Raw genomic sequence first — 16,845 nt, 5'->3', positions numbered from 1 at the left:
TGTAAAAGTCCAATCATCACGGGATGTAAACAGTGTACCTACCAGAACGTGTTTTAGGAAGTCCAGGAGCATTCTGGATGAAGTCTGGGGTGGCGATCGGACCAATCTTCTCTCTCACTGACAAGACATAAGAAAATTTAAAAAAAAAAACGTTTTAATGTGAAATATTATACCATCAGGAAAGAAAACCCTCTGGTGGTCCGGAGAATGTATCTGATAGTAATAGACATGATCTCATAGCCAGATGCCGTAACCTTCCTTCTACAAGGACAAACCTGGAGTTCAAGGCAATAACAAACATACTGTAGATTTGACTTCAATTTCAGTCAATTTGATTCCTGTTTTTTTCTTCTTCTAGTTTTTCCTTCGTCTGAAAACCCTACCTTGCCTCTTGAGTTCGTCCACCAGAGTGCGGTTGAACTCTCTGCAGTCCTTCAGAGTAACGAAACAGTAGAGACACTCCCCCTTGACCGTGTGGGGTCTGCTGACCACTGCAGCTTCGGCCACCGCTCCGTGCTCTGTCAGAGCGGACTCTATCTCCGCTGTACTCAACAGGTGACCTGGAGGAAGACGGCACACATGGGTTTTATTACTGACTATACAGAGTTATCACTAAATCACAATACAGGGTTATTATAACCCCAACAGAGAGAACAGCTTGGTTCATCACTAAATCAGAAACGGCCCAGAACAGAGTTCGCTGGAAATTCACCGATGAGGCCTTCTGCTCCACTAGTTAAAATCAACAGGTTAAGTAAGTCAATCACTCATCAATTAATGAATAGATCAAATGTATTTATACAGCACTTTTCACGACGACATTTATCACAAAGCGCTTTACAATAATCCAACCTACACCACAGTGGAAAAACTCTGGAGGAAAAAATGACCTGATACGTTGATCATGTCATCTATCCTGCCTGTGATCCAGTAGTAGCCATCTCTATCCCTCCTGCAGCCTGGGAAAGAATGACTGAATTAAAGACTGAATGAATGAGCAATAATACTTAAGAGGCCATGTGTTATAATATGATATAACACTGGTTGTAGAAGATAGGACATAACAGGACAGGATCTAACAGGACAGGATCTAACAGCATCTAACAGGACAGGATCTAACAGGATGGGATTTAACAAGACAGGATCTAACAGGACAGGATCTAACAGGATCTAACAGGACAGGATCTAACAGGATATGGTATATCAGGATCTAACAGGACAGGATCTAACAGGACAGGATCTAACAGGATCTAACAGGACAGAATCTAATAGGATCTAACAGGACAGGATCTAACAGGATCTAACAGGACAGGATCTAACAGGATCTAACAGGACAGGATCTATCAGGATCTAACAGGACAGGATCTAACAGGATCTAACAGGATTTAACAGGACAGGATCTAACAGGACAGGATCTAACAGGACAGGATCTAACAGGACAGGATCTAACAGGACAGGATCTAACGGGACAGGATCTAACAGGATGGGATCTAACAGGACAGGATCTAAGAGGACAGGGTCTAACAGGATCTAACAGGACAGGATCTAACAGGACAGGATCTAACAGGACAGGATCTAACAGGATCTAACAGGATAGGATCTAACAGGATCTAACAGGACAGGATCTATCAGAATATAACAGGACAGGATCTAACAGGATCTAACAAGATCTAACAGGACAGGATCTAACAGGATATGGTCTAACAGGATCTAACAGGACAGGATCTAATAGGACAGGATCTAACAGCATCTAACAGGACAGGATCTAACGGGATGGGATCTAACAGGACAGGATCTAACAGGATCTAACAGGACAGGATCTAACAGGACAGGATCTAACAGGATCCAACAGGACAGAATCTAACAGGATAGGATCTAACAGGATCTAACAGGACAGTATTTATCTTAAAATTTTATTTAACCTTTATTTAACTAGGCAAGTCAGTGACTAACAAATTCTTATTTACAATGGTCGCTATCACAATGTAATTGTGGTTGTCTTTGAATATGATTGATCTAATGCAATCAAAAAATGAATGTAATCAATCACAGAATGTTGTAAAAAAAAAAAAAAAAAAAAAAAAGGGTTGAACGTCTTACCATCTCCGGTCACGTAAAAACCTGGGAACTTCTTGAAGTACGTTTTCTCAAAGCGGTCCTGGTTTCCGTACACGGTGCGCATGATACCAGGCCAGGGCTGCCGGAACACCTGCAACCACACACCTTCTAAACATTAGGCAACAGGCCAAATATATCCAAATCTGATTTTAGTTAACCACATTGTGGGCCTGTTACAATACATCGATCATGACGGATTTGATGAATATCCACTCTATTAGATCTCATTTGTTGAATGTGCGCCAATTCGGCATCCTTCTATCCTCCACTGTCAGCGTGCCATCCTTACCGCATCTATTACAGACCATGGCTCTTAGTTTAGTTATAATACTGACCAGATAGTATAGTGTTATAATACTGACCAGATAGTATAGTGTTATATTACTGACCAGATAGTATAGTATTATATTACTGACCAGATAGTATAGTGTTATATTACTGACCAGATAGTATAGTGTTATAATACTGACCAGATAGTATAGTGTTATATTACTGACCAGATAGTATAGTATTATATTACTGACCAGATAGTATAGTGTTATAATACTGACCAGATAGTATAGTGTTATAATACTGACCAGATAGTATAGTGTTATATTACTGACCAGATAGTATAGTATTATATTACTGACCAGATAGTATAGTGTTATAATACTGACCAGATAGTATAGTGTTATAATACTGACCAGATAGTATAGTGTTATATTACTGACCAGATAGTATAGTATTATATTACTGACCAGATAGTATAGTGTTATAATACTGACCAGATAGTATAGTGTTATAATACTGACCAGATAGTATAGTATTATATTACTGACCAGATAGTATGGTGTTATAATACTGACCAGATAGTATAGTGTTATATTACTGACCAGATAGTATAGTATTATATTACTGACCAGATAGTATAGTGTTACTGACCAGATAGTATAGTGTTATAATACTGACCAGATAGTATAGTGTTATAATACTGACCAGATAGTATAGTGTTACTGACCAGATAGTATAGTGTTATAATACTGACCAGATAGTATAGTATTATATTACTGACCAGATAGTATAGTGTTACTGACCAGATAGTAGTGTTATAATACTGACCAGATAGTATAGTGTTATAATACTGACCAGATAGTATAGTGTTATAATACTGACCAGATAGAATAGTGTTATAATACTGACCAGCTAGTATAGTATTATAATACTGACCAGATAGTATAGTGTTATAATACTGACCAGATAGTATAGTGTTATAATACTGACCAGATAGTATAGTGTTACTGACCAGATAGTATAGTGTTATAATACTGACCAGCTAGTATAGTGTTATAATACTGACCAGATAGTATAGTGTTACTGACCAGATAGTATAGTGTTACTGACCAGATAGTATAGTGTTATAATACTGACCAGCTAGTATAGTGTTATAATACTGACCAGATAGTATAGTGTTATAATACTGATCAGATAGTATAGTGTTATAATACTGACCAGATAGTATAGTGTTATAATACTGACCAGATAGTATAGTGTTATAATACTGACCAGATAGTATAGTGTTACTGACCAGATAGTAAGTATAGTGTTACTGACCAGATAGTATAGTGTTATAATACTGACCAGATAGCCCTCTGCCTCTCCCTCCAGTTCCTCTCCATGCTCATTCAGTATGGTGGGATCCACTCCGAAGAAAGGAAAGGTCTGGAACATCAGACAGATCCAGAGATTAGATAAACAGATGTGGGGGGTGTTCATCATTACCCCAGTGGAGATTTTAATTAAATACTACACGCTTTTCAATAACAACACAGCCTACCGTGGAAGAAACATCTCCTTATTACAGATCACAATCAACACATGAAAGGAGTTGTAAATCTTAACGCAAGACTAGTAACTTTCTTATGTTCTAATGTCCTAAGTTGATATCCTACAGTTATATAACTGGTTAGTCACCTACAGGTCTATAACTGGTTAGTCACCTACAGGTCTATAACTGGTTAGTCACCTACAGGTCTATGACTGGTTAGTCACCTACAGGTCTATGACTGGTTAGTCACCTACAGGTCTATAACTGGTTAGTCACCTACAGGTCTATAACTGGTTAGTCACCTACAGGTCTATAACTGGTTAGTCACCTACAGGTCTATGACTGGTTAGTCACCTACAGGTCTATAACTGGTTAGTCACCTACAGGTCTATAACTGGTTAGTCACCTACAGGTCTATAACTGGTTAGTCACCTACAGGTCTATAACTGGTTAGTCACCTACAGGTCTATGACTGGTTAGTCACCTACAGGTCTATGACTGGTTAGTCACCTACAGGTCTATGACTGGTTAGTCACCTACAGGTCTATAACTGGTTAGTCACCTACAGGTCTATAACTGGTTAGTCACCTACAGGTCTATAACTGGTTAGTCACCTACAGGTCTATAACTGGTTAGTCACCTACAGGTCTATAACTGGTTAGTCACCTACAGGTCTATAACTGCTTAGTCACCAACAGGTCTATGACTGGTTAGTCACCTACAGGTCTATGACTGGTTAGTCACCTACAGGTCTATAACTGGTTAGTCACCTACAGGTCTATAACTGCTTAGTCACCCATGACTGGTTACAACAGCTTCTGGACCACCAGGCAGCCATATTTCCTAGTTAGTAGTGACTTGGTGTGGATAAATGGCACTAAGTAGTGTTTAATGAACTAGATAATCCTTTAGGGCCTTACAGCTGATCCAGGTTTCAGAGGAGTAGCAGCAGGAAGTGGCGTCAGAACGTGTCCACCCTGGAAGACAACAACACATCATGCCTGCAATATGACAAACACAACAAGGTGACTTCCTGAGTACCAAAATAAACAACGAAATCCAAATTCGCAGAGACTTCCACTATGGTCGTAGGTACTAGATGCACATGGTATACACTGTCCAACTAAATAATTACTTGCAGGCTCCTTCTCAACAATACAACCACAATAAGAATTGGAACATTAAGTAAATGGTAATAAAATATAATAAACATTTTAGCTTCAATACAATACAGGAAGGCAGCATTTATAGTCCAGTATTTAGTATGTGTTTTGGGGAAGGGAGATGGGGGGGGGACAAGTGTATACATTGAGCAGAATCAGAGCAAGTGGTCAGTCCAGTTCAAGTGTTCAGCAGTCTGATGGCTTGTAGATAGAAACTGTCTCTGTCGGTATCACACCATGTTCCGATACCGTCTACCCGATGGTGAAGGAGTGAACAGCTCGTGGGGGGGGGGGGGGGGGGGGTGGTCCTTGATGATGGGATGTGGGGAGTCCTTGGTGATGGGATGTGGGGAGTCCTTGATGATGGGATGTGGGGTCATTGATGATGGGATGTGGGGGTCCTTGGTGATGGGATGTGGGGGTCCTTGGTGATGGGATGTGGGGTCCTTGGTGATGGGATGTGGGGAGTCCTTGGTGATGGGATGTGGGGACCTTGATGATGGGATGTGGGGAGTCCTTGGTGATGGGATGTGGGGAGTCCTTGATGATGGGATGTGGGGGTCCTTGGTGATGGGATGTGGGGAGTCCTTGGTGATGGGATGTGGGGAGTCCTTGATGATGGGATGTGGGGAGTCCTTGGTGATGGGATGTGGGGACCTTGATGATGGGATGTGGGGAGTCCTTGGTGATGGGATGTGGGGAGTCCTTGATGATGGGATGTGGGGAGTCCTTGATGATGGGATGTGGGGGTCCTTGGTGATGGGATGTGGGGAGTCCTTGGTGATGGGATGTGGGGAGTCCTTGATGATGGGATGTGGGGAGTCCTTGGTGATGGGATGTGGGGACCTTGATGATGGGATGTGGGGAGTCCTTGGTGATGGGATGTGGGGAGTCCTTGATGATGGGATGTGGGGGTCCTTGGTGATGGGATGTGGGGAGTCCTTGGTGATGGGATGTGGGGAGTCCTTGGTGATGGGATGTGGGGAGTCCTTGGTGATGGGATGTGGGGGTCCTTGATGATGGGATGTGTGGGGTCCTTGGTGATGGGATGTGTGGAGTCCTTGGTGATGGGATGTGGGGAGTCCTTGGTGATGGGATGTGGGGTCATTGATGATGGGATGTGGGGTCCTTGGTGATGGGATGTGGGGAGTCCTTGGTGATGGGATGTGGGAGTCATTGGTGATGGGATGTGGGGAGTCCTTGGTGATGGGATGTGGGGTCATTGATGATGGGATGTGGGGTCCTTGGTGATGGGATGTGGGGAGTCCTTGGTGATGGGATGTGGGGAGTCCTTGGTGATGGGATGTGGGGGGTCCTTGGTGATGGGATGTGGGGGGTCCTTGGTGATGGGATGTGGGGAGTCCTTGGTGTTGGGATGTGGGGAGTCCTTGGTGATGGGATGTGGGGTCCTTGATGATGGGATGTGGGGAGTCCTTGGTGATGGGATGTGGGGAGTCCTTGGTGATGGGATGGGACGAGTCCTTGATGATGGGATGTGGGGAGTCCTTGATGATGGGATGTGGGGAGTCCTTGGTGATGGGATGTGGGGGTCCTTGGTGATGGGATGTGGGGAGTCCTTGGTGATGGGATGTGGGGAGTCCTTGATGATGGGATGTGGGGTCCTTGGTGATGGGATGTGGGGAGTCCTTGGTGATGGGATGTGGGGGTCCTTGGTGATGGGATGTGGGGAGTCCTTGGTGATGGGATGTGGGGAGTCCTTGGTGATGGGATGTGGGGGTCCTTGGTGATGGGATGTGGGGAGTCCTTGGTGATGGGATGTGGGGAGTCCTTGATGATGGGATGTGGGGAGTCCTTGGTGATGGGATGTGGGGAGTCCTTGATGATGGGATGTGGGGTCCTTGGTGATGGGATGTGGGGAGTCCTTGGTGATGGGATGTGGGGTCCTTGATGATGGGATGTGGGGTCCTTGGTGATGGGATGTGGGGGTCATTGATGATGGGATGTGGGGAGTCCTTGGTGATGGGATGTGGGGAGTCCTTGGTGATGGGATGTGGGGAGTCCTTGGTGATGGGATGTGGGGAGTCCTTGGTGATGGGATGTGGGGTCCTTGGTGATGGGATGTGGGGAGTCCTTGGTGATGGGATGTGGGGGTCCTTGATGATGGGATGTGGGGGTCCTTGATGATGGGATGTGGGGTCCTTGGTGATGGGATGTGGGGTCCTTGGTGATGGGATGTGGGGTCCTTGGTGATGGGATATGTGGGGTCCTTGGTGATGGGATGTGGGGAGTTCTTGGTGATGGGATGTGGGGAGTCCTTGGTGATGGGATGTGGGGGTCCTTGGTGATGGGATGTGGGGAGTCCTTGGTGATGGGATGTGGGGAGTCCTTGGTGATGGGATGTGGGGGTCCTTGGTGATGGGATGTGGGGAGTCCTTGGTGATGGGATGTGGGGAGTCCTTGATGATGGGATGTGGGGAGTCCTTGGTGATGGGATGTGGGGAGTCCTTGATGATGGGATGTGGGGTCCTTGGTGATGGGATGTGGGGAGTCCTTGGTGATGGGATGTGGGGTCCTTGATGATGGGATGTGGGGAGTCCTTGGTGATGGGATGTGGGGGTCCTTGGTGATGGGATGTGGGGAGTCCTTGGTGATGGGATGTGGGGAGTCCTTGATGATGGGATGTGGGGAGTCCTTGGTGATGGGATGTGGGGAGTCCTTGATGATGGGATGTGGGGTCCTTGGTGATGGGATGTGGGGAGTCCTTGGTGATGGGATGTGGGGTCCTTGATGATGGGATGTGGGGTCCTTGGTGATGGGATGTGGGGTCATTGATGATGGGATGTGGGGAGTCCTTGGTGATGGGATGTGGGGAGTCCTTGGTGATGGGATGTGGGGAGTCCTTGGTGATGGGATGTGGGGAGTCCTTGGTGATGGGATGTGGGGTCCTTGGTGATGGGATGTGGGGAGTCCTTGGTGATGGGATGTGGGGGTCCTTGATGATGGGATGTGGGGGTCCTTGATGATGGGATGTGGGGTCCTTGGTGATGGGATGTGGGGTCCTTGGTGATGGGATATGTGGGGTCCTTGGTGATGGGATGTGGGGTCCTTGGTGATGGGATGTGGGGAGTTCTTGGTGATGGGATGGGGGGAGTCCTTGGTGATGGGATGTGGGGAGTCCTTGGTGATGGGATGTGGGGAGTCCTTGATGATGGGATGGGGGGAGTCCTTGGTGATGGGATGTGGGGAGTCCTTGATGATGGGATGGGGGGAGTCCTTGGTGATGGGATGGGACGAGTCCTTGGTGATGGGATGTGGGGTCCTTGGTGATGGGATGTGTATTGGTGATGGGATGTGGGGTCCTTGGTGATGGGATGTGGGGAGTCCTTGGTGATGGGATGTGGGGAGTCCTTGGTGATGGGATGTGGGGAGTCCTTGATGATGGGATGGGACGGGTCCTTGGTGATGGGATGTGGGGAGTCCTTGGTGATGGGATGTGGGGAGTCCTTGGTGATGGGATGTGGGGAGTCCTTGATGATGGGATGGGACGAGTCCTTGGTGATGGGATGGGACGAGTCCTTGGTGATGGGATGTGGGGAGTCCTTGGTGATGGGATGTGGGGGTCCTTGGTGATGGGATGTGGGGAGTCCTTGATGATGGGATGTGGGGAGTCCTTGGTGATGGGATGTGGGGAGTCCTTGGTGATGGGATGTGGGGAGTCCTTGGTGATGGGATGTGGGGAGTCCTTGGTGATGGGATGTGGGGAGTCCTTGATGATGGGATGTGGGGAGTCCTTGGTGATGGGATGTGGGGAGTCCTTGGTGATGGGATGTGGGGAGTCCTTGATGATGGGATGGGACGAGTCCTTGGTGATGGGATGTGGGGAGTCCTTGATGATGGGATGGGACGAGTCCTTGGTGATGGGATGTTGGGAGTCCTTGGTGATGGGATGTGGGGGTCCTTGGTGATGGGATGTGGGGAGTCCTTGGTGATGGGATGGGACGAGTCCTTGTTGATGGGATGTGGGGAGTCCTTGATGATGGGATGTGGGGAGTCCTTGATGATGGGATGTGGGGTCCTTGGTGATGGGATGGGACGAGTCCTTGGTGATGGGATGTGGGGAGTCCTTGATGATGGGATGTGGGGTCCTTGGTGATGGGATGTGGGGTCCTTGGTGATGGGATGTGGGGTCCTTGGTGATGGGATGTGGGGAGTCCTTGGTGATGGGATGTGGGGAGTCCTTGGTGATGGGATGTGGGGAGTCCTTGGTGATGGGATGGGACGAGTCCTTGGTGATGGGATGGGACGAGTCCTTGGTGATGGGATGTGGGGTCCTTGATGATGGGATGTGGGGGTCCTTGGTGATGGGATGTGGGGTCCTTGGTGATGGGATGTGGGGGTCCTTGGTGATGGGATGTGGGGTCCTTGGTGATGGGATGTGGGGTCCTTGATGATGGGATGTGGGGGTCCTTGGTGATGGGATGTGGGGTCCTTGGTGATGGGATGTGGGGGTCCTTGGTGATGGGATGTGGGGTCCTTGGTGATGGGATGTGGGGAGTCCTTGGTGATGGGATGTGGGGTCCTTGGTGATGGGATGTGGGGGTCCTTGGTGATGGGATGTGGGGTCCTTGGTGATGGGATGTGGGGGTCCTTGGTGATGGGATGTGGGGTCCTTGGTGATGGGATGTGGGGAGTCCTTGGTGATGGGATGTGGGGAGTCCTTGGTGATGGGATGTGGGGAGTCCTTGGTGATGGGATGTGGGGAGTCCTTGATGATGGGATGTGGGAAGTCCTTGATGATGGGATGTGGGGAGTCCTTGGTGATGGGATGTGGGGGGTCCTTGATGATGGGATGTGGGGAGTCCTTGATGATGGGATGTGGGGTCCTTGATGATGGGATGTGGGGTCCTTGATGATGGGATGTGGGGAGTCCTTGGTGATGGGATGTGGGGTCCTTGATGATGGGATGGGACGAGTCCTTGGTGATGGGATGTGGGGAGTCCTTGGTGATGGGATGTGGGGTCCTTGATGATGGGATGGGACGAGTCCTTGGTGATGGGATGTGGGGAGTCCTTGGTGATGGGATGTGGGGAGTCCTTGATGATGGGATGTGTGGAGTCCTTGGTGATGGGATGTGGGGAGTCCTTAGTGATGGGATGTGTGGGGTCCTTGGTGATGGGATGTGGGGGTCCTTGGTGATGGGATGTGGGGTCCTTGGTGATGGGATGTGGGGAGTCCTTGGTGATGGGATGTGGGGTCCTTGGTGATGGGATGTGGGGGTCCTTGGTGATGGGATGTGGGGTCCTTGGTGATGGGATGTGGGGAGTCCTTGGTGATGGGATGTGGGGTCCTTGGTGATGGGATGTGGGGTCCTTGGTGATGGGATGTGGGGGTCCTTGATGATGGGATGTGGGGTCCTTGATGATGGGATGTGGGGAGTCCTTAGTGATGGGATGTGTGGGGTCCTTGGTCACACACACACACACAGTCACACACACACACAGTCACAGACACACACACACACACTCACGGTCTCAGTCTGCCAGAAGGTGTCCACGACGGGACATCTCTTCTGACCAACAACCTCGTAGTACCAATGCCATGCCTCCGGGTTGATGGGCTCGCCTACAGTTCCCAGGATCCTCAGCGATGACAGGTCGTATCTGCAGAAAGTGACAGGGTTAGAGAGTAAAGGGGTGAGTTCGACAATGCAGTTGAGACTAATCAAGAAATCCCCTTGCATCATAAATAACTACTCAATATCATTTGTAAATCAGTCAGTCACAATTGGCCCATGATACATTCCCTTGATGAAGGGGAGTGGTCCAGGATGATGGGAGTGGTCCCTTGATGAAGGGGAGTGGTCCAGGATGATGGGAGTGGTCCATGATGATGGGGAGTGGTCCATGATGATGGGGAGTGGTCCCATGATGATGGGGAGTGGTCCATGATGATGGGGAGTGGTCCATGATGATGGGGAGTGGTCCATGATGATGGGGAGTGGTCCCATGATGACGGGGAGTGGTCCATGTTGATGGGGAGTGGTCCATGATGATGGGGAGTGGTCCATGATGATGGGGAGTGGTCCATGTTGATGGGGAGTGGTCCATGATGATGGGGAGTGGTCCCATGATGATGGGGAGTGGTCCATGATGATGGGGAGTGGTCCATGATGATGGGGAGTGGTCCATGATGATGGGGAGTGGTCCATGATGATGGGGAGTGGTCCCATGATGACGGGGAGTGGTCCATGTTGATGGGGAGTGGTTCATGATGATGGGGAGTGGTCCATGTTGATGGAGAGTGGTCCATGATGATGGGGAGTGGTCCATGATGATGGGGAGTTGTCCATGATGATGGGGAGTGGTCCCATGATGGGGAGTGGTGTAACCACACACTAACTAATAACCACCCAGTCTGCGCACTGGGGGATGCCAAATGAACTCGCCCACTGTGAGAAGACATAGCATGCGGATGGTGTGTGCGTTCGTGTGCGTTTGTGTGTCTCTTACTTTTGTAGTGGCTCTTTCCCGTACTTCATGAGAAGGCGTATGGCTGTGGGAGCTGTGTAGAACTTGGTCACTCTGTACTTCTCAATCACCTCCCAGAAACGCCCAACGTGAGGGTGGACTGGAATACCCTCAAACTGCAGAACACAAACAGTAATCAGATGGATAATTTTTTGTAACATGACATAACATGACATATCTGTCTTCAGGACTGCAGACATATAAATGCAGACAGATATAATGCAGACAGGTATAATGCAGACAGATATAATGCAGACAGATCCTGCCAGCCAGACGAGATGTCTTAGTCTTTTACTGCTTTACATTAACATATGTCAGAAACCAGTTCTATACCAGTTCTACTGACCAGTTCTATACCAGTTCTACTGACCAGCTCTATACCATTTCTATACCAGTTCTACTGACCATTTCTATACCAGTTCTACTGACCATTTCTATACCAGTTCTACTGAACAGTTCTATATAGGTTCTATACCAGTTCTACACCAGTTCTATACCAGTTCTACTGACCAGTTCTATATAGGTTCTATACCAGTTCTATACCAGTTCTATACCAGTTCTACTGACCAGCTCTATACTAGTTCTATACCAGTTATATACCAGTTCTACTGACCAGCTCTATACTAGTTCTATACCAGTTATATACCAGTTCTACTGACCAGCTCTATTCCAGTTCTACTGACCAGTTCTATACCAGTTCTACTGACCAGTTCTATACCAGTTCTATACCAGTTCTACTGACCAGTTCTACTGACCAGCTCTATACTAGTTCTATACCAGTTCTATACCAGTTCTACTGACCAGCTCTATACCAGTTCTACTGACCAGTTCTATACCAGTTCTAGTGACCAGCTCTATACCAGTTCTACTGACCATTTCTATACCAGTTCTACAGACCAGTTCTATACCAGTTCTATACCAGTTCTACTGACCAGTTCTACACCAGGTCTATACCAGTTCTACTGACCAGTTCTACTGACCAATTCTACTGACCAGTTCTATACCAGTTCTATACCAGTTCTACTGACCAGTTCTACTGACCAGTTCTACACCAGTTCTACACCAGTTCTATACCCGTTCTACTGACCAGTTCTACACCAGTTCTACACCAGTTCTATACCAGTTCTATACCAGTTCTACTGACCAGTTCTACACCAGTTCTATACCAGTTCTATACCAGTTCTATACCAGTTCTACTGACCAGTTCTATACCAGTTCTACTGACCAGTTCTATACCAGTTCTACTGACCAGTTCTATACCAGTTCTACTGACCAGTTCTACACCAGTTCTATACCAGTTCTACACCAGTTCTATACCAGTTCTACTGACCAGTTCTATACCAGTTCTACGGACCAGTTCTATACCAGTTCTACTGACCAGTTCTACACCAGTTCTACACCAGTTCTATACCAGTTCTACACCAGTTCTATACCAGTTCTACACCAGTTCTATACCGGTTCTACTGACCAGTACGCTGGTAGCCCCATTGGCCAGGGGTCCATAGGTGATGTAGGAGTGCCCGGTGATCCATCCTATATCTGCGGTACACCAGTACACATCGTCTGGCTGGTGGTCAAACACATACTTAAAGGTCAGAGAGGTGTAGAGCAGGTAGCCTGCTACCGTGTGGAGGACACCCTGTAGGGGAGGGAGACACAGGGTTAACACACACACATACACACACACACACACACACACACACACACACACATACACACACACACACACATACACACACATTTAGAAACACACACTTAAAACACAAAGAGTTAACACAGGACCACACACACACACATATTTAGAAAAACACACTTAAAACACAAAGGGTTAACACACACACACACACACACACACACACACACACACACACACACACACACACACACACACGTTTAGAAACACACACTTAAAACACAAAGGGTTAACACAGGACCACACACAGTGAGCAGTAGACATTCCCAAACTGCCAGGCAGTGTGATCAGGTAATTGTTGTATGTGTGTGTGTGTGTGTGTGTGTGTGTGTGTGTGTGTGTGTGTGTGTGTGTGTGTGTGTGTGTGTGTGTGTGTGTGTGTGTGTGTGTGTGTGTGTGTGTGTGTGTGCGTGTGTGTGTGCGTGTGCGTGTGTGTGTATGCTTGTGTTTGTGACACAGTGTGTCCTACCTTTGGTTTGCCCGTAGATCCGCTCGTATAAAGTATAAAGAGAGGATCCTCTGCATCCAGCCACTCAGGTTCACAGTGCTCTGAGACCTGTCCCATCACCTCCTCCCAACACACATCACACGCAGCATCCCACGGGGTCTGGACAACAGGAAATACAACAGGAATACAACACAGTCCGAATACAGTAGAATAACACCAGGAAATACAACAGTCAGAATACAGTAGAATAACACCAGGAAATACAACAGTCAGAATACAGTAGAATAACACCAGGAAATACAACAGTCAGAATACAGTAGAATAACACCAGGAAATACAACACAGTCAGAATACAGTAGAATAACACCAGGAAATACAACACAGTCAGAATACAGTAGAATAACATCAGGAAATACAACACAGTCAGAATACAGTAGAATAACACCAGGAAATACAACACAGTCAGAATACAGTAGAATAACACCAGGATATACAACACAGTCAGAATACAGTAGAATAACACCAGGAAATAAAACACAGTCAGAATACAGTAGAATAACACCAGGAAATAAAACACAGTCAGAATACAGTAGAATAACACCAGGAAATAAAACACAGTCAGAATACAGTAGAATAACACCAGGAAATAAAACACAGTCAGAATACAGTAGAATAACATCAGGAAATACAACACAGTCAGAATACAGTAGAATGACATCAGGAAATACAACACAGTCAGAATACGGTAGAATAACACCAGGCAACACAGGTGAGAGGACAGCATATACAGTTCATTCGGAAAGTATTCAGACCCCTTGACTTTTTTCACATTTTGTTACGTTACAGTGTTATTCTAAAATGAATTCAATCGTGTTTTTACCTCATCAATCGATACACAATACCCCATAATGACATCACAATACCCCTTAATGACATCACAATACCCCATAATGACAAAGCTAAAACAGATTTTTTTTTAAATCTTGGCACATTTCTTACAAAGAAAAAACTAAATATGACATTTACATAAGTATTCAGACCCTTTACTCAGAACTTTGTTGAAGCACTTTTGGCAGTGATTAAAGGATCCTCAGGAGGCTGAAGAAATGTGTCTTGTCACCTAAAACCCTCACAAACTCTTCTGGGGCTCTGTCATAGTGACCATCCGGTTCTTGGTCACCTCCCTGACCAATGCCCTTCTTTCCCAATTGCTCAGTTTGGCCGGGTGGCCAGCTCTAGAAGAAGAATCTTGGTGGTTCCGAACTTCTTCCACTTAAGAATAATGGCGGCCACTGTGTTCTTGGGGACCTTCAATGCAGCAGAACTTTTTTGGTACCATTCCTCAGATCTGTCAACTGTGGGAACTTATATGGACACATCTGAAGGATGATCAATGGAAACAGGATGCACCTGAGATCAATTTCGAAAATCTCATAGCAAAGGGCATGAATACTTATGCAAATAAGGTATTTCTAATACATTTGTAAAAATGTTTAATAACCTGTATTCACTTTGTCATTATAAAGGTATTGTGATGTCACTAAGGGGTATTGTGATGTCATTATGGGGTATTGTGATGTCATTATGTGGTATTGTGATGTCATTATAAAGGTATTGTGATGTCATTATGGGGTATTGTGATGTCATTAGGGGGTATTGTGATGTCATTAATGGGTATTGTGATGTCATTATAATTATAAAGGTATTGTGTGTAGATTGATGAGGGGGGGAAAAATGAATTTAATCCATTTTAGAATAAGGCTGTAACGTAACAAAATGTGGGAAAAATCAAGGGGTCTGAATACTTTCCCAATGCACTGCATACCAGAGTAGTTCGTGGTGCAGCTCAAGAAAAAAAAAATATGGGATTTGCAATAGACCCTCCCAAACTGCCAGTACATAGCTACACACCTGCAATTTGTTAGAAACATCCCCACTTTGTATCCTCAGTGCGTGATGCTTAACTACTAGACATCTTTTAACGGTCGCTGACGCTCTGTGGAGAGAAGAAGAAGAAGAAGAGAGTTGGAAGAATTGTCAGCCAATCAGGGATTGACATTACAGGTTGCCCTATTGCCTGGGGCAAGTGAACTGAGCAGTAACCCTAACCTGTCACGCCCTGACCTTCGTTACCTATGTTTTATGTATTATTTCAGTCAGGTCAGGGTGTGACGAGGGTGGGTATATGTGTTTTTGATCCTGTCTAGGGTTTTAATATATCTATGTTTTTTTTGTTTGTCTAGGTAATGTCGTTCTATGGTGGCCTGAATTGGTTCCCAATCAGAGGCAGCTGTTTATCGTTGTCTCTGATTGGGGATGCTATTTAGGTTGCCATTTTCCATTTTGGTTTTGTGGGTTATTGTCTATGTGTAGTTGCCTGTCAGCACTCGGCTTCACGTTAGTTTGTTCTTTCTTTATTAAAGGAAGTATTCATATCACGCTGCGCCTTGGTCTCATCACGACGACATAAACCCCAACACGTTGAACCTGTGCAAAAATCGCAAAGAATTTCAGTCGCCTAAAATTAATCTTTCTGGTTCCTCCCAATTGGTTAAGTGAAACGACAGACAATTAATGGCATTTAACGCCCAATTTTTCAGTTTTTGATTTGTTAAAAAAGTTTGAAATATCCAATAAATGTTGTTCCACTTCATGATTGTGTCCCACTTGTTGTTGATTCTTCACAAAAAAATACAGTTTTATATCTTTATGTTTGAAGCCTGAAATGTGGCAAAAGGTTGCAAAGTTCAAGGGGGCCGAATACTTTCGCAAGGCACTGTATATATTTATATATATATATATATATATATATAGAAAATATACTTTGACAATGTAAGTAATAATGAACTTGCCATGTCAATAAAGTCAATTGAATTGAATTGAGAGAGAGAGAGAGAGAGAGAGACAGAGATGGAGAGAGAGAGAGAGAGAGACAGGGAGAGAGAGAGAGAGGCAGAGAGTGAGATGCAGAGAGAGAGAGAGAGAGAGAGAGACAGAGAGAGAGAGAGAGAGAGAGAGAGAAAGAGAGGGGAAGAGAGAGTAAGAGAGCGAGAGAGAGAGAGAGAGAGACAGAGAGAGAGAGAGAGAGACAGAGACAGAGACAGAAAGAGGCAATTGTGCATTCCTCA

General features: G+C 46.2%; 1 protein-coding gene across 1 annotated transcript in view; it reads right to left on the bottom strand.

Moving 5' to 3' along the window:
* Positions 1-16,845, bottom strand: part of LOC110509144 (acetyl-coenzyme A synthetase, cytoplasmic-like) — a 44,704-nt gene that overhangs the window by 3,414 nt on the left and 24,445 nt on the right. The window contains exons 7-17 of the mRNA XM_036966133.1: positions 15,629-15,713; positions 13,739-13,876; positions 13,045-13,215; positions 11,559-11,692; positions 10,577-10,709; positions 4,846-4,902; positions 3,739-3,819; positions 2,101-2,209; positions 891-959; positions 384-560; positions 43-117 (exon numbers count right to left, since the gene is read on the bottom strand). Of these exons, the coding sequence (XP_036822028.1) occupies positions 43-117; positions 384-560; positions 891-959; positions 2,101-2,209; positions 3,739-3,819; positions 4,846-4,902; positions 10,577-10,709; positions 11,559-11,692; positions 13,045-13,215; positions 13,739-13,876; positions 15,629-15,713 (1,229 nt within the window). The remainder of the gene's footprint in view (positions 1-42; positions 118-383; positions 561-890; positions 960-2,100; positions 2,210-3,738; positions 3,820-4,845; positions 4,903-10,576; positions 10,710-11,558; positions 11,693-13,044; positions 13,216-13,738; positions 13,877-15,628; positions 15,714-16,845) is intronic.

This window comes from Oncorhynchus mykiss, chromosome 28 (genome assembly GCF_013265735.2).
Source record: "Oncorhynchus mykiss isolate Arlee chromosome 28, USDA_OmykA_1.1, whole genome shotgun sequence".
In the NCBI taxonomy this organism is placed as follows: Eukaryota; Metazoa; Chordata; class Actinopteri; order Salmoniformes; family Salmonidae; genus Oncorhynchus; species Oncorhynchus mykiss.
Note: the sequence above shows the minus strand (reverse complement) of the source record. Positions and strands in the feature narration are given on the sequence as shown.